The sequence below is a fragment of the Antennarius striatus genome, chromosome 13 (genome assembly GCF_040054535.1).
Source record: "Antennarius striatus isolate MH-2024 chromosome 13, ASM4005453v1, whole genome shotgun sequence".
Lineage (NCBI taxonomy): Eukaryota > Metazoa > Chordata > Actinopteri > Lophiiformes > Antennariidae > Antennarius > Antennarius striatus.
Window position 1 is genome coordinate 15,879,749 of NC_090788.1, and position 17,735 is coordinate 15,897,483.

The 17,735-nt window shown below is 39.1% G+C and overlaps 2 protein-coding genes across 3 annotated transcripts; both read left to right on the top strand.

Moving 5' to 3' along the window:
- The first annotated feature begins 283 nt into the window (after positions 1 to 283).
- Positions 284 to 4,250, top strand: crcp (calcitonin gene-related peptide-receptor component protein). 2 transcript variants are annotated; one of them, XM_068331458.1, is made up of 6 exons: positions 284 to 318; positions 1,337 to 1,373; positions 1,453 to 1,551; positions 1,658 to 1,752; positions 1,828 to 1,885; positions 2,830 to 4,250. In XM_068331458.1, exons 1-6 carry the CDS (start codon positions 311 to 313, stop codon positions 2,974 to 2,976), a joined length of 444 nt encoding a protein of 147 aa, XP_068187559.1. In that variant the 5' UTR covers positions 284 to 310; the 3' UTR covers positions 2,977 to 4,250. The 2 variants fall into 2 exon arrangements, with proteins under 2 accessions (XP_068187559.1, XP_068187558.1); XM_068331457.1 differs by lacking the exon at positions 284 to 318 and adding an exon at positions 326 to 1,086.
- Positions 4,251 to 4,491: 241 nt separating this feature from the next.
- Positions 4,492 to 12,736, top strand: LOC137606711 (protein-tyrosine sulfotransferase 1-like). Its single transcript, XM_068332097.1, has 6 exons — positions 4,492 to 4,736; positions 8,072 to 8,807; positions 9,437 to 9,595; positions 9,980 to 10,233; positions 11,625 to 11,826; positions 12,216 to 12,736. Exons 2-6 carry the CDS (start codon positions 8,400 to 8,402, stop codon positions 12,249 to 12,251), a joined length of 1,059 nt encoding a protein of 352 aa, XP_068188198.1. The 5' UTR covers positions 4,492 to 4,736; positions 8,072 to 8,399; the 3' UTR covers positions 12,252 to 12,736.
- The last annotated feature ends 4,999 nt before the right edge of the window (positions 12,737 to 17,735 follow it).

Sequence of the window (17,735 nt, forward strand, 5' to 3'; positions counted from 1 at the left end):
GAAAGTTAAAATAAAATTGCAGCTCGGAAATCGGAAATTGTCTGTAATTTTCTTCTCATAAAAAAAGGATAAAAACAAACAGAAACATAAAACTAAAATATCTAGGTTTGAAAAGACACCACCAGTCTGGCTTTGATTTGCTTTAAGTTTTTCTTCTACAGTGTTCTTTTTTATGGAAAAACTCATTTACGAATCATATATTTGCCTTTTAGTTTATTTAATTTCAAAGACAATACAGCGGAACCTTTGAAGAGTTCATATGTTCAACACGAACACTATTGCAGCGGACCAAAGCCAAGTGACTGGCGTGATGGAAGTGTAAGACATTTTTACTGCAAATTTTGTGTCGTAGGTTTGTTACTTGTGAAATATCATGATAAAATATACCATAGTACTTGTGGCAGTTAGTCGTTGACATAATACAATAGTTTTGAATACTGTTTAATACCGTAATCCATCAATAAATATCGATCGTAAAGATTCATCTAGTATTTAGCCTGCTATTACCCCCGTATTTAAGTTCGTACATCCGCGAATTGCCGTTGCGTTGCTCTGTTAAATAACTACACTAATTACGCTGCTCTAATTGCAATATTGGAACTTAAACCTGAAAATGAACTAAAATTTAAAGGCACGTTTAAATTAAAAGAAAGCAATTTTAAGGAAATGGTTTTGACGAAATGATTATGCCACCACTGCACGGTGGCGCAGTGGTTAGCGCTGCCGCCTCACAAGACGACGGACTCGGGTTCGAATCCCGGGACCGCCGGGTTCTCCGGCTTCCTCCCACCTCCAAAATCATGCGCTTCAGGTTGATTGGTCAGTCCCAAATTGACCGTAGGAGTGAGTGTGTGAGTGATTGTTTGTCTCTATGTGGCTCCGCGGTACACTGGCGTCGTGCCTGGAGTGTCCCCCGCCTCACGCCCTGAGACGGCCGGGATAGGCACCGGCTCCCCCGCGACCTGCGTAAGCGGGACTGACTGACTGATTATGCCTAACTTAATAGTAATCACAAACACATGAGCTGGAAACATCTACAATCATTCATTAATATAGAAAGAAAATGATGTGGCCAGTTGTTCAAATGTGAGTATTTAAACTTAGGTGTGTTTTTGCCAGTAGTTGATATTAATATTGAATGTAAAGCATTTGTATATTCCCAAATTAAAATTAGACTTTTAAATCCCCCGAATTATTTTGCCTCAAGCATTCATGATGATGATGAGTGGGTTTCAGTTGTAAGTTGATCTTTTGAGCTTTAGCTAACTTGGGTAATTTTAAGTTTTCAAAGGATTTTAATGAATACCGATGCTTAAAATGTTACTTTGTTTTTCAGGCAAAATGCTCACACTGCTATGCTGAGTAACTATGAGGTAGGTAGTGCGTTCTGCCACTGTTTTGCATTTCAAAGTAAGTTTGTATTACTTCAGTTTATTTGTCTTCTGTCTGCAGGTTTTTAAACTACTAACAGACCTGAAAGAACAAAGAAAAGAGAGTGGAAGGAATAAAAACAGTGTCGGACAACAGAACCTCAACACCATTATGTATGAGGTTGGTAAATGTTATCATCTCGTCGCACATTTTAACCTGTTGTATGAGTCTGTTGTATCACAAGTGCAGTTCCACAGTGCTCAGTTTATTCTGCATTCCAACACAGACACTGAAGTACCTGTCAAAGATGCCCTGCAGCAGGCAAAGTCCAGAGATTGTCAAAGAGTTTCTCATCACCATGATGCATCACAAACTCACAAAGTCAGTCAGGTTCCACAAATGTTCATTGCTTTTTTTTTATGTCAAAAATGAACTGTATGTATGGTTCCCCATCAGAGCAGAAAAACTGCAGCTGTTGAACCATCGGCCACAGTCAGCAGTAGAAATTCAACTGGTGAGTCATACACGTGGCGGTTTCTCTCTTGATCTCTTTTTCCACTACTGCTGAACATTTCCATGACTGTTCCACATATTTACTGGGTTAGAACGCAGTGAGTGTATCCTGTGCCAAGACTGATTTTCATGCTAAGGCTGGTGATATCTCTTATTTTGCCCCAACTAGAAGGGTCATTTACCATTATTCTTGTCCACCCACACATATCTGCTTTATTAATTCAATTAAATTTCAGTCATTTTTCAGTTCAGTTTATTGGGGATTTAAAGACGTCATAGGCTCTTTTGATAATCAGCAATGTCTTTTCAGTACGCTTATGTTCAGCTATGATATAGGTAACAGACCAATTTAAATTATTTTGAAAGCAAAGTGATTGGGCAGCTTGAGAATTTACTTTCAGCTCTTATTAACTAAGATGAGAGAGATTTCATTCATGCATCCTTCTGAACATTCTCCAGGAATGTAAGAAGACTTCTGAGTTTTGTGCAGTTTACTACTCAGGGGAAACAAATGTGCATGCTAGTTCCCTCAGGGCCCTTTAATTGGGGTTGAGCTGGTTTACCTGTTTGACATGCTGCAAAGCTTTGGCAGTGAGGACAGTTGGCAGACAGCTATGCACTTCCTGCATATATGTACAGAGCAAATTGTTCACTGTTTCCTATCTCCTTGCATATTGCAATCCTGTTGGGAAAAAAATTCTTTTAATGAATCAAAAAAGCAGTTTCCATAATGAATTAAAGATTTCCCACCAAGTCTTGCCATCTCATAGAGATATTTTGACACGCCTTTAAAGATTTTGTTTTTCCATAGCTATGAGACATTTCTGTTCTGTAATTCTGTAAATAAGACAGTGTACAGGAATGCCTTTTGCAAGCTCCTAAAGATTCTTGGACTTAATATTTTTCTCACAAATCCTGTTGCCTTTATTTTCTTTTTGTGACTAGATGGTGGAGGAGAGTGAAGAGCGGCTGTCAGAGGAGCAGATTGAGGAGCTCATCCAGACGCTTGCAGACGTTCTACCTGGTGACCCAGAGGCAGAAAACGCAGCTCCAGCTGACATAGAGATGAATGAAGCTGCTGAACAGTCATGATATACAGACAGGCCAGGAAAGACTCTAGGTGGGGGACCATGCTTCTTGCTTTTTTCTCATTTTTTTGTCACTGAACAAAAACCTGAGAAACGGAGCACATGACATCTGCCTGGGCATGGATGAAACCGCATCACCCTAAATATATTTACAAGTAAATATTTACTTGTAAATATTTGCATTACTTACAAGTAAATAATGTAAATAATTACATTATATGCTTGTTATCCACTTTCAAGTAAATAATGTAATTAACTGAAAATATTGAGCAGGTTGTTTTGAATTTGCTTTTACGTATGCAGTAAGTCACAGGTGTCTGGTTTGGCATCTGACTGCCTGCGGTTGTATTTCCCATCATATTATGTTCATGTAGACACTCTTCTGTTAGCCTGGTATGTTTTTGTTATCCGAGGTACTGTCTGTCATCACTTTGAACAGTGGTATTTTTGCTGCTCATTGTTTTACCAGGCTGTAATGCAAGTCAGTTATGTCAATTGAACTGTCACTGCTACACATACAGAGAGTACTGTATTATTAGAGTAGCTGTGTAATAAAGAAAGTACACAGCAGTGACCAAGGTGCAATTACTTACTTCATTTTGGTTCACATGTGTGTTCAGACAGACCGTCATCCTGAAATTTGTTTAGCACATATCTCTGAATCAGGGCATGTTGTCTGTGCTATGGATCTTGTGGAATAACAGTGGAAAAAAAAGTTTTTCGGGTTTCCTGTTATTTTATCACATCAGTTTCATGTGTGTGCTTAGCACATTGCATTTGCAGTTTCTCAGAGAAAACCACTAAGAAGCACATCCAAGAAGCACCCTGTATCTCAGGTGTGAATGCTTCTTCCATTATTACTCTGAATTAGACTCGAGTCACAGAGTAATGTAAAGAATAGCTCTGCACAGCAATATCAAAATTATATTGTACATACTGATGGCAGAAAAATGTAATGTTTCAATGTTGCCTATTCTGACTAAGCATGTATCAACTAAGGTCAAATCTAAGAAGCCTGAAAACTTACCCATGCATACCAGACTTTTATGTACTAATTTTTGTTAAACTATGAAAATGTCATACGTATTTTATCTGTTATTGGAGTTACCAATCTTATTGTTGAATTGATTATTGATGTGTTTTATTTTTCATTTGATTTCCAATTATTTATCGTTTTTATTTACTGTAAATCATGTCAACAAATAGTCACATTTGTTCCTCGACAGAAGCTACAATCTGTAGGAAGGTCTGCGTTGCTAATGAAAAGATAAATAAATCCCTCACTATGATTAAATTTCCCCTGTGGGCTTTTACTGAGAGCATACAAATCGATGAAGGCAAGTAGTTTCAGGATGCAGTGCGAGATAACGCTTGTTCTGTATTTCTGTGAAATTGCCCTTTAACAAATCCACCAATAGGAAATACTAAAACATGCATTTTATTATTCAGACCCACCACTGACCAATCAGCGCTCAGCTCTCACTGTCTCGGGCTCCTCGCACGCAGGCAGTTTTCCCCCCTTTCAACTGTAGATAATAGCTCGAGCTCTCGCGCTGCGAAGTTACGTCGAGCGCGAGCCGCGGTACGACGTGTAAAACACTGAAATGTTGGTAAAATAGTGAGTGGCGTGGATTCAACTGTTTCCACTCGGTGGATAAAGTGTCGTGTTCAGCGTGTCCGTGGACAGAAGAGCCGCTTGCCTTCTCCTTTTTGTCTCAAGGTTCCTGTGTGTTTCCTCGGATTGGGGCAGTTTCACAGCCGCTGGTGAGTGAACGACATGTTAACCAGTCCGTTCTGTTCACGACGGGAGCTAGCTTACCTGTAACCAGTTAAATCAACGCGTTCTTGAGGGTTAAATATCGCTCCGTGGGGCTTTCCCGTGGGTTACGGTGTGCTGGTTCGGCCGCTGCTCTGTCACGCAGCCTCTGACTGATAGCAGGTCGTTCACCTGGTTGCCGCCCGCCTCGGGTGCATATTTGCAGTCAGGATGCATCATGAAGACGGGGCAGATGTTCGCTGCTGCTGGGCCTTCGCCTTGCAGTCGTGGAAAAATTCCGCTTCTATACACGCAAGCGTGTACTACTGAAGCGTGGGCAGTTGGATTTGTTTCTATCATTATAACACATACTTCATTACTTTTAATCACATTTTATAAACATCACAATCACGTTTGTTCGAAATTATTAAGCTTGGAGAAGTCACACTAGAACATGGACCTTTATGGATGTTCATGTAGTTTATTTTCTGTCATTAAAAAAAAAGAGTGTAGGACAGTCTCATTAAAAATAAATTAAAAGTCACAAATGAAGCATTGGAACGTTTGTAATAGGCCAGATGATCCTAACTAGAGTAAAAGTCGTTCTTCCCTTCTGCAGGAAGACAGTGCCATTCTCCCCTCCCGTGGGGAACAAGGAGGCTTTAGATTTCTTGACAACCTGCTGGCCAACCCATTTGTTCCTGGGTCACTACAAAAACTTGTTGCCATAAAGGCAGATTGTTGATGGTAAATCAGCAGCAATTGTTAATTAACAGACTTAACATATTCACCTCTGGGCTGAAAGTGTAGGTGTGGTACATAATAAAAAAAGCAAAAATGGTTCACCCATATAGTATATGGTGTTGGCATCAATATTGCAGACCTATGCAGAGTGTCCACATTGCTGAAAATGAAAATTATCTCAGACTCCTCATGCTGCTCGTCTCAAAATTCATTTTTTTCAATCTGTGATGAGGGTAACCAGAAAGCTCGTTCACATATTTGGCTTGGGTTTCTCTACCTCCACATACATTGAGAATGCATTTTAAAATAGTTAGAATTCACACAGGAAAGACAAGTGACCAAAAATCAATTTATATGTTTCATTTAGAAATAAAAAAAACAAAACAACAACTTCCACTTGTTGTTTTACAAGTTATTTATTCTGGTTTCTGCATCAGTACAAATGGAAATTGAGTTACAAAATAGGATGAGCATATTTGTTTTTTGTGCCTTGGGTCAACTGTAAGGAGGCAACAATAGTTTTGTGTTTCCTGATAACATTCAGAACGTTTTCAACTGCAATACTGTGATCCAAGATTACTGTTACAGACTTGCCTGTTAGCTTGTCCATGATCAGCAAAAGCAGCAGCCATATTAAGGTCAATCCCCGGATTTATCAGAATAAATATGGTCAGTGAGTAAACCACCAAAAAAAATGCCCTTTAAAAATGACCAAATTACAAATCAATGGAAAAGTACTTGCATTCTTCGCTCACACTAAATGTAAGGAAGATTTATCTAAGAAATTGTTTTATTAACGCCTTTAAATGTAGTCGGGAACTGTTACAGCTGGATTTATCATTTAATTAATCACATTCTGAATTGTTATTTGATCATTGTGTTTGTCTTTTTGAAACAAACTGGATGTTTGACTTTCAGATGTCTGGTCAGACAAAACATGTAATCTGAGGACATTATCTGTGCTTTGGGTTGCTGAAAGCACTTTTGACCCTACCATTAAAGGAAAAGAAAATGACAACAAGGCTTGACATAAACCACTGGCCTAATTCTCTGCAAACTGAGTGATTTAATCTCTGCAGGGAAATTCTCTAAGCATGGCTTAAGGCAGCACCTAAATATCCCAGGCAAGTCACAGGCTCTTCATTTTCAGCGACTTTTTTGGGGGGGTGTTGAATCGTCTGAGTGGTGTCCAGATGTCACGTTCTCTCAGTCTGAAACAACAGATAGCATATCTTTGAGAAAAAGAGGCCCTTATTATATTTACACAGAGCCTGTACTTGAAGTGAGCAACTTGTAGAGGGACCGTGCCTTGCTCAGGACACGTCGGCAGTGCTCAGGAGTTGAACTGGAACCTCTCCACTGCAAGTTCAAACTCCATACTTTAAGGTCCACCTTGTGCTTTGCAGCCCAAGACCTAGTCTGCCTCATCAGAGCAGAAATGGGGCTTTAACCAGTTGGTAAAATTAGTGATCACTGAAATGTGTCTGACTGAATTCAGTTCCTTTTTGAACATTTGTTGCTTTAGTTTGTGGTGTACTTAGGAGAGGAATTGGACGTTGGCTTGTGTTGTTGAAACTGCCTATGTGCACATTGCATGAGAGAAATAGGAAGTGACAGGGTGGCTCAATATTCATCTGATGCTAAATAAGTTTCTTTGAGTTCCACCGCAACAGAATCTGCTAGTGAGTATAAAAACAAGAGGAAACTGTAATTAATAACCTACGATAGACTGCCTACGTCTGTGCTGCAGGCCAGTGAGCTTTGATATGGTTCACTGGTCAGTGGTTTCCAGAGGAAAAAAAATAACTGCTTGAACAGAAATAAATGCATTTCAGCCCCTCATGATGTAGAGAGAAATATTCTTGGCAACGACTTCTATTTGCTAATAATAGCTTACTCATACAGGGCTGTGGCTAAAATTGTATTTACTCATTAATTGTACAATTTATTATAAATGTTTTTCTGTTCAAGTATATCTCACAGTCTTGGAGAAATGGAAGCATTTGTCAGCTATTAAAATCTGAGTCTGTTGCAGTTATTTCTGAGGTAAATACACTGCCCGGCCAAAAAAAAAGTCACCGTTTGGGTTTCAATAAGCAAATTGTAGTGTTATGATCAGGGGTTGCTTCAGTTGGTCAAGTCTAGGCTCAGCAATATTATTCAGCAAAAAAATTAGTCAGCTGAGTATCTGAATGTCCTGAATGACCAGGCAATCCCATAAATGGATTTTTTCTCCCGGATGGCATGATCATATTCCAGGACAACAATGCCAAAATGTATCGGACTCGAATTGCAAAAGAGTGGTCCAGGGAACATGAGGAATCATTTTGACACATCAATTGGCCGCCATAGTCCTGAGCTTAACCTCATTCAAAGTGTATGGGATGTGCTGGAGAAGACCTTGCAGAGTGTACAAGAACTCGGCCAAAAATTAATGCAATTCTGGACAGAAATAAATGCTGTGACATTGTACGAGGTTGTCGAAACAATTCCGCGGCAAATGCGCACCGCAAATAAAGCTACAGGCAGTCCCACAAAATAATTAGAGTGTGTGACTTTTTTTTTTGGCCTGGCAGTCTAACGTGTTCTCATGTTTTAGATGCGAATGATGGATAAGAAACATGGCTGGCTCTCAAGCCCATCAGACCTGGATTCCGCCCTCCAACACGGCTGAGGAGCAGCAGAGGAGTGAGGAGTCTTTACAGCCCACACCTGAATATCAGACCCAGACTCCATCTTTGTGGCCTTCGACCCTTTCCCAGCATCCCCTCTGCAGGCGTCCTTATTGTACACGTCGATTGTTAGCCTTAAACTGACCTTTGCTGAAAATTAAGGCACAGATAAGTTTCCCATCTATTGCAGCTAGCCTTGTCTGGTTCCACTCCATATTGTTTAATTGCTCTGACTCCCAAACTCACCCACAAGCAATGAGGAACATTAGATTGACCCTTCTGCTGGGCTGTGTGCTCCTCTGCTCTGTCTCCTTGCTCTACCTGGGCATGAGTGGAATAGACTGCCCGCAAAAAAGTCATCGATACCGGTGGATGGAACTTAACCTGGGCACAGCCAATCAGACCTTATCACTCACAGAACACTTCCCTGAAGATACGCCCCTCATCTTCATCGGTGGCTTCCCCAGAAGCGGCACTACACTGATGCGCGTCATGCTAGATGCCCACAGTCACGTGCGTTGCGGTGAAGAAACCCGAGTGATTCCCCGCCTTCTGTCCATGCGGGCCACATGGAGCCGCTCGGTGAAGGAGAGGATACGATTGGACGAGGCCGGGGTCACCGACCAGGTGTTGGACTCAGCAGTACGAGCTTTCCTGTTGGAGGTTAGCTTTCTTTGTTCTTCCGCTGTGTTAAATGAAACCCCCCATACACATCTGCATCTGGTGAATGGCTTGAGTGCTCACAGCATGTTTGAGATTCATCCAGATGTCTTTACATAAACAGGATCATTAAAAGGTAGTTAAAAAGATGATTACACATGTAAAGCATATTAAGCCTCTATGGTTACTATTAACACTGTCAGAAAAGAAAACGCAGCTTATTCTTTAAGCTCAAATGAAATTGTGGAAACTATTATATAATGTATGTGCTAATTTTATAGGAACTTTTATAGGAAGAAATTGTATGAATTCAGGATTTAACTTGGAAAATATTTAGCTGATTTTTTGTTGCAATCTCTAAATCATCTGATTTGTTCTTTTGCCAAAACAACTAAGCTGCTGTTGTCTGTATCTAAATATAAAGTTAAAGCTAAATTTGAAGCTACTGGCAGCAGAAAGAATTCCAGATTGTTATAAAGTTTAAAACTAGCGTAGCTGAAATTAAGGAAACCAGTGACTCCAAAGGTCATTATCTGACCTGTATTGTGATTTTTGGATCAGGACCAAACCTGAAGCAAACAAACATGAACTGACTCACTCAGACGTTTCCACTCTTTGTGTTTATATTTCAGGTGATAGTTGGCCATGGGGAGCCTGCACCACGCCTGTGCAATAAGGACCCATTTGCCTTGAAATCTCTCTCTTATCTCTCACGCATCTTCCCTAAAGCCAAATTTGTACTCATGCTGCGAGACGGACGAGCAACCGTCCACTCTATGATATCACGCAAGGTACACTAGGTTTAATTCTCCTATTGAGACTGCAGGCCGCAAACACCCTGATAGGCTTTTGTTTCCAAAACACTTTCCTTTCTGGGTTTACTCAAAGGCAGCACAATTTTGTAAATTGGGATTTGTTGTTGTTTTTTTTGCTACATTGTCATAGATTGAAGTAGAAACCAGCATGAATGCTGTGTTCAGGGGTGTTTGGACAAATGTATTGGTGTTTGATTGTGATGCAGCTCATTAAATCAAATGTCGAAGAATCTGTCATTTAGCAGTGAGACTGCATGTACGGGTGAACTGAGATGGTGGTTTTATCATCATTAATTGTGGGGCATTAGTTTACTCCCTTTCATTCTCCAGTGTGACCCGTCTCTCTGCCTCCATTTACAGGTGACCATCTCTGGCTTCGATCTTAGCAGCTACAGGGACTGCCTGACTAAGTGGAACAGTGCAGTGGAGACTATGTTCAGCCAGTGCAGAGCAGCCGGGGAGGCCAGGTGTCTGCCTGTCCGTTATGAGCAGCTCGTCCTCCATGCAGAAGAAGAAATGAGGAAGTTACTTCACTTCCTACAGCTGCAGTGGGATCCCTCAGTGTTGCACCATGAAGAGCTGATTGGAAAGGCTGGCGGTGTGTCTCTGTCTATGTAAGTATCTAATAAGCCTTGCTGCGTGTCTAATATTTTCTCAGCTCATCTTAAGATTGTGTAGTAGACTCACCGTTCACAAGGAATCTCCTATCTGTAATTTATTTAACATGTTCTAGGTTTCAAACTGATTTTAAAATGAAAAGTGTCTTATCACTGACTAAATCTGGTCGATTGGGAGAAGTTTAACTAAATTTTAAACCCCACTGCCGACTCTGTGTCATGTTAAAACCGGTTTATTAGAAAGGTCTGTATTAATGAGTGCATATACAGTAAATAGTAACAAAGAAAAGTCACAGACCTCCATCTGTTTAAATGTTTTCTTCTTTGGGCTGTTCTGCGTCCACACCCTGCTGCCTTTGTTGGTTTAAAGGTGTCTGTGATATCACGTCTCTCCCTGCTGCTTATTCAACGACACACGCAATTTTTAAACTTATATAGCAATCAAACAATAGAATACTACCCTAGATAAGATTGTATACTGAATTACACGTAATATAATTATAATAGATATAAAAGTTTCTTGAGAAACAAATTATATTTAACGAAGGTCAGTATAGTTTTCGAACCAAAAGAACTACATCAATGGCAATAACTGAAGCTATTGAAGAAATAAGTAATGCACTGGAGCAGAAAAAGTATGCAGTTGGTCTCTTCATTGATCTGAAAAAAGCATTTGATACTATTAATCACGCAACATTACTAAATAAAATAGAAAGACATGGATTTAGGGGGTTGGTTGGGGACTGGTTAAAAAGTTATTTAACAGGGCGCGTACAATTTGTAAAAATGGGTCAACGTTCATCAGATGTACTTGGCGTTACTTGTGGTGTCCTCCAGGGGTCAGTGTTGGGGCCAAAACTGTTTAATCTGTACATAAATGATATATTTAACACAACCAAAGTACTGAAACTCTTTCTAGTCTGAAGTTTGACAAGAAAAAAATGTTTGGACTGTTTTCCTTGCAGAATCCGAAAACCTTTAATGAATAACATGGTGAGCTGGATCTATTTTTTGATTTCAAGGAAAGCTCAGACAAGTTTAGTTGGGAGTAACAGCTGCGTAAAACAAAAACACTCAAAACACAATATGTCGTGTTGTTCAAATAAGAATGTGGTGCAGAGGCTCTGGAATTGATGTGATTATGGCACTAAGTAAAACCAAGTCACTTTTGCACTGATTTAAATTGATATACTTTCCATTTAGATAGATAGATACTTTATTAATCCCGGAGGAAATTGTACATATCCACTGCTCAGGCATTACATACCGAATAAAGCAAATAAATAAATAAACACCAAGAGAAAACGAAACACTGACATCACATTTAATTGTGACAGTTTGTCCAGTTCCAAATATCATTCGGACCTTGTGTTTGACTTTCTGTGCAGGGTTGAGCGCTCCACAGACCAGGTGATGAAGCCGGTCAACACAGACGCTCTCTCCAAATGGGTCGGCCATATTCCATCCGATGTGGTGAGCGACATGGCCGAAATCGCTCCCATGCTGGCTCGCCTGGGCTATGACCCACACGCCAACCCACCTGACTACACAAGGCCACCGCTAGCTGTGTCTCCGTACACCTACTCACAGGTAAGGTTTACAAATGATCAGAGGAAGGTCAATATTTCACTGAAAGGTGAAGGTCATGGATTTAAATTTAGTTACGTTTTCTTCACTTCAGCTTGGGACTATTAGATACTTTGACAAATGACTGATCTGAATTTCTGTAGCTTTAACTGCTTAGAAAGTGAATGACAAATGCAATTAGCAGCTAATGTGTCACAATCTCGCTAATTTATTTTTCAAAACTGTTCAAGTTGTATTTAAAAACTATTGAAAACACAAGCAGCCGAGGCCGTCATTTCCATTATTTTAAACACTATACTCTGTTGTCATTGTGCAGATTGTCATTTACAGATTCACATTAATAAAAGTAAATGAATAATAAATATTTTTTGTCTTTCCTGTTTTCCCCCCAGATTTTGAAAGCAGCAGAGACCCCTCACCCAAGTTAAATGGAGGGCAAATGTTGTGACTCTAGCTTTGCGTATCCACAACATGAATGCACCTTGAACATGGACTTCAATCCTACAGTAGTTACACATCACAGGAAGTGCTCCATGTGTATTCTGAATTGTTGGTATGTTTGGTGTGCACGTGTGTACAGGTACATGGGTGGAATGTTTAAAAAACAGACTTATCGCGAAGAATTTGGTGTTTATGTCAAAACTCAGAAAAAGTATGGACCACCTGCTAAACGGTAGTTGGTCCTGAGTGTTTTCCACAACGAACCGACAGTGTTACACTGCATTTCTACTTTTTCTGTACTTGTACCAGAAATTGTTTCAACATGTCTGTGAATTATTGTCCACCACAAATGTGAATTTCTTACAAGTTTGTCTCTTACTAAGAGTCCCGTCAGTATTCATGGAGTTTACTAGCTGTATATTTTCGAAGATGTATGTTTATTTTCTTAATAAATTATTTTGGTGATCATTAATTCAAGAATCTCAACTCTGAATTGAGGATTTTTAATTATTGTATAGTGTTCAACATGAATAAAAAGATCCCATATGTCACCTTTTAATACTGTATGTAGTGCCTTCTAGTGGTGCAGAAGCACAAATAGCCTGGTTGCCTTTGTCAGTCAGGAAATAATACAATGTACTGTAGTCAAACTTGTGTTTCTTGAAATGAATTAATGAATAAATGAGTTGCTGTATTAAGGTTTAAAAAGTAATTTTAAATTAAACAATGTTCACGTGCCATGAATAGAGCATCTAACGACCCATCAGGCAATGCTAAGACTGGGGGTCAATAAATAAATAAATTTGCCTGGTGGATAAACTTGCCTAACCATTGGATGGAGTAGCCATGCCCCCCCCCCCCACACACACACACACAGATCTGTGAAGAAGTAGAAGTACATCCACAATTTATTTCAGTAAACAGCTTCCGCAGTGTGTAAAACTATCTTAAAACTGTTCATGTTGCAAGTGTACTTGGCAGAGGTTCACAGTAATAATAACTACAACCAATGCAGTCACAGACTGCAACATCCCGCGACACCCCTGAATTCAAAATTTTACCGTGACCTACTTGCATAGGTCAAAGATCAAAGCTAGTGCTCTGACCTACTGTCATTGATCAAAGTATTAACTTTGATCTATGGTCTTACACTGGCTTTCTCCCTTGTCTATCTTTCCTGGTTCCTGAGTGTACGAAAGTTGAAATTTGATCTTGACCTAGCTTTCTGAACGTCACGGTCATCCTTTCATTTACATCCCCTTTGCAGCCCGAGTAATGTGGTTTTTGTTTCATCTTTCTATCTACAACGGTTGTGAAGATATTTGGTGGATATACGAAAGGACAGACGAACGAACACACGAACACTGACAATTACAATACATCACAGCTTTGAAGTGGGATATAATAATAATGGATTAGATTTATATAGCGCTTTTCTAGACACTTAGACGCTTTAGAGTGGATCCTTTCACTCTTCATTCATACTTGGTGATGGTAAACTACATGTGTAGCCACATCTGCCCTGGGGTAGACTGAAGGAAACGTGGCAGCCAATCCGGGCCAAAGGCCTCTCCAACCACCACAGAAATAATCACATACATTCACACACTAGCGAGTGCCTCACTGAACACTAGACAGCAACAGCTGTTCACTCTTTGGAAAACAGTCTATTCTGACACAAAGCTGCTTTTACTCCTAGGTTTAAGGTTTGATCAAAGAAACATGAAACTAGGATACACTTAGCAGTATGTCTTCTGCTGCCAAGCCCCAACAGTCCCCTTTAATTCAGTCAAACTTTGTCCAACAGTCATTCATCTACCCATAACCATAATTTTAGGTTACCATACTTGATTTTCAAATGCAGATTAAAATTGGGTAGATGTGGATGTTTGGATCTACACCAGAGTGCACAGATTAACCACTACCAACCATCATAATCTGATTTATTTATTATTTCATCAAAATCCATGCATTACCTTGAAAAACAACATTGCTTTACTGAAAGTGAAAATAAATATGCCAAATCACAGCTACCACATGTGAGCTGATTTCCTTGCAGACCAGAATGCTCTCTTAGAAAATTTAGACTTCTTTACAACAGTTTTGAATCAGACTGTTTTTATGTAATATCACATCTACAAGATTACCAACAAAAAGAGATATGCACCCACTTCTAGGTTCTCCGAAGTATTTCACCAGCAGCAAAATATTTAAATATCATCCCTTGGTTAAATGCAAATTTTTCTAAAGCATTCATCACTCTAAACAATAAACAGTAATAGAGGCCTGTTGTAATGATGTAATGATTACTGTTTATCTGAGTCCAATAGAGGAAGTTGTCTCCAATTAAACAGCGCAGAATATGACATAAAGAGTGATGAATGCTTTAGAATAATTTGCATTTAACCAAGGGATGATATTTAAATCATTACAATCAAGTATAACTTCATTCTGCATCCACCTGGTGAAGTGAGATGTTCAGCTATAGGGTGGTGAGGTTGCTGCGCAGCTGACTTACATTATTCAGTGCGCCGTGCCGGTAAATCGGGGTTTACATGTTAGAGTTGACCCTTGAGTCACAATATTATCAAGTAAATAACCTTTGACTGTTAAGATACAAATGTATCTCAATGATGAGCTGCAACATGTGTGATAAATGTTTGTTAGTGTCCCTGTGTGTGTGATGTCTCACTGGATCAATTAGTCTGTTCTGTCAAAACATGTTTTAGGAAAAGTGATGGCCTTTGGGAAGCAGGAGGAAAACAGATCAGGTCCCTCTAGAGAGCTAAAGAGAAGGAACAGTGGTCTTATTGAGGATTCTCTTGGGTCAACCTGAACAAAAGAGAATAATGAGGTAATTGTGGAATGTGATGTAAAGTTTAAAGTCCATCAAGGTTGTTTTGGGAGCTCTTTACTTCTGAAGTAATTAGAACATAAAGATATTGAAGACACCACATATTATTCATGTAAACTCGGTCAAAATGTGAGATCCAACACCAGGTTAATATCATGTTTAGAATAATACCTCTGTCAACTGGAGAGTAAAATACTTGTTGTATTTTGACATAATATTGAACAATGAAAGGAATATTTGACAAAGTCACAAAATCAGTTTAATTCAAGCGACTATGATGGTTCCTTCTCTTCTTCTAGTCATAGAAGACATTTAAAAAAACCCCCATCTGAATAGAAATAGTTGTCACCAGATAAGCAGCAAAGTGAGTCAATGGTTAGGCCTGTCACTTTGTAACAAGAAGACTGTTGGTTTCACATTGTGTGGATTTTCATGTTCACGATTCTTGGGTTTCCAAGAACTTGGTGATTGAATTTTTTTTCATGATTGTGAAAGTGGGTGGGAATGATTGTCAGCTGTCTTTGTAGGGAACAATACCTTGGGAGCGAATTGTACTAATCGTAACTCCCTGTGGATGCTTCTCAATTTAATAGTTTGGAGGCCCCGTGGTCCTGGAGCTCTAATAGTCCCATGAGTTAAGTTCTGGCACAGAACAATGACCCAAATTAAATTAATAACCATTATTTATGTGCTGTATTAGGGCTACAGGATATGGGATTTGACCGATTACCATTAACATGAGATCATATTGTTTTCTACTTTAGAGATCATTAAGCCTCTCCTGTAATGGAATCAGCAGATTATCATGTGTCCTGCCATAATGGCCCACAGACAGAGGAACTTTCATTCGGCAAGATAAGGAAACAGCTAAGTTAGTTACTGAGTAATGTTGCATGTACATAACAAAAGCATAATTTTTACTGAAGTATCATATTGGTTGCACTGTCAGTCATTCACTGGACAAAACTGACGATGTGCTAATGTGACGCTGCATCCCAATAATTTAGATACATACTCTATTTTGCTTTCACCTAATTTACCAATTTTTACAATCATTTTCCAGTTTCATTTTTAGATGGTAAAAAGATCATTGATGTACAGTGAGAGAAGAATCACTTTTCAGTCTTGAAAGAATAATAGCTGTTCTATTTCTTCTTGTTTCTTTTTTGGTTTATTTATCCATTAAGGGATATGATAATATGTATTTGAATCACATTATTTCCACAGAACATTAAAATTGACAGGTTTTTCCATCCCATTCCTAAGTACATGAAATGACAACCACTAAAGGCCCCATAGAAAGATGAATTTAAAGTCTGTTCATTTAGTAGTCATGACAGCCTTTCTAACGACCTATATGCACATTCATCTACGTATGTACAGAAACTGAAGATGTTTTCTAAGTGTGAACCTATCTAAAATGAAAGAATGATCTTTTTAATTTACATTTGCAATGAAGAGTACTTTTTTATCCACTCCAGTTAATGAAAGTCATGGAAAGTTCCTACCCTCCAGAGGCAATATTATTCTGACTCTTTTCCAACTTACGTAACCTCCCTGCTGTCTTGACTGTCTCCTGTAGTTTGTGTGTGAGTGTTTACCTACTTGTTCTGGAGGTGTCATCATCCTGCTAAACCAGCGTTGACAAATAACTCATTAACAGCCTCATTAGGCTGCGCTGTTACAGACGTCAACAAGGGAGTACTGAAGAGTTCAGATGCAAACTGCAGTCAACAACAGCAACAACAACAAAAAAACAGTAAGAAGCAGCAACATAGTTCATCCTGACTTTATGTAATAAACAAGTAAAAAGTAAAGTCACACACACACACACGCACGCACGCACGCACACACATACACACACACAGACACACACACACACACACACACACACACACACACACACACACACACACACACACACACACACTAAAAGAGAGAACTAATATAGATTTATGTTTGCAAGGGTTGTTTGTTTGATGTATTTTGAAGTTTTCAGGTGCAGGCATGGATGTGAATTCTCCTTTTTTTCCCCCCTTGTGTCGCCAGATTGAGATGGGCCTTTTTCTATAATGTATAACATAAATAATAGAATAGCAGTAAATCAATCAAAATACAGCAGTCATGGGTAAGTATCCTTTTACAGTGTCTGGAGATACTTCTCAGCACCAGAGTTACAGTCTATATTTCAGACATTAACTTGAAATAAAGGTAATTTTCTAACCAGAAGATTTGCAACTTCTGTAATTCTTGTGAGTAACTCTAGAATCTCTCCTAATCTCCTAGAGAGAACCATCCAGATCCATCAAACTGCCAAAATCTCTAATACCCATACTTGTTTTATTAATTTTTTTCCAGATACACTACGATACATATTTATTGGAGATTTAATTTTCAAGAGCTGCAAAAAACAAGATCACATTAAGGTTCTACAGCTTTTACAGTGAAATACAAGATCAAATGAATCAAAGCATATAAAAAACAGATATCAGCATTAAATGTGCTAATCTACTAAGCCCACCGATCCAACTAAAAATAAAATGAACAAAACAAAATAACAAACATCTGCCAAGCACAACAAATGGAAAGAAGGATCAAGGAGGGGGAAGAACAATTA

Excerpts from the sequence above, each read along its gene's own strand:
- crcp (XM_068331457.1), top strand. The coding sequence starts at position 1,064 with ATGATGTGGCCAGTTGTTCAAAT. Across the intron at positions 1,552-1,657 it reads TCAACACCATTATGTATGAG|ACACTGAAGTACCTGTCAAA; the intron begins GTTGGTAAATGT and ends ATTCCAACACAG. Across the intron at positions 1,753-1,827 it reads ATGCATCACAAACTCACAAA|AGCAGAAAAACTGCAGCTGT; the intron begins GTCAGTCAGGTT and ends GTTCCCCATCAG.
- LOC137606711 (XM_068332097.1), top strand. The coding sequence starts at position 8,400 with ATGAGGAACATTAGATTGACCCTTCTGCTGGGCTGTGTGCTCCTCTGC. Across the intron at positions 9,596-9,979 it reads ACTCTATGATATCACGCAAG|GTGACCATCTCTGGCTTCGA; the intron begins GTACACTAGGTT and ends CTCCATTTACAG. Across the intron at positions 11,827-12,215 it reads CTCCGTACACCTACTCACAG|ATTTTGAAAGCAGCAGAGAC; the intron begins GTAAGGTTTACA and ends TTTTCCCCCCAG.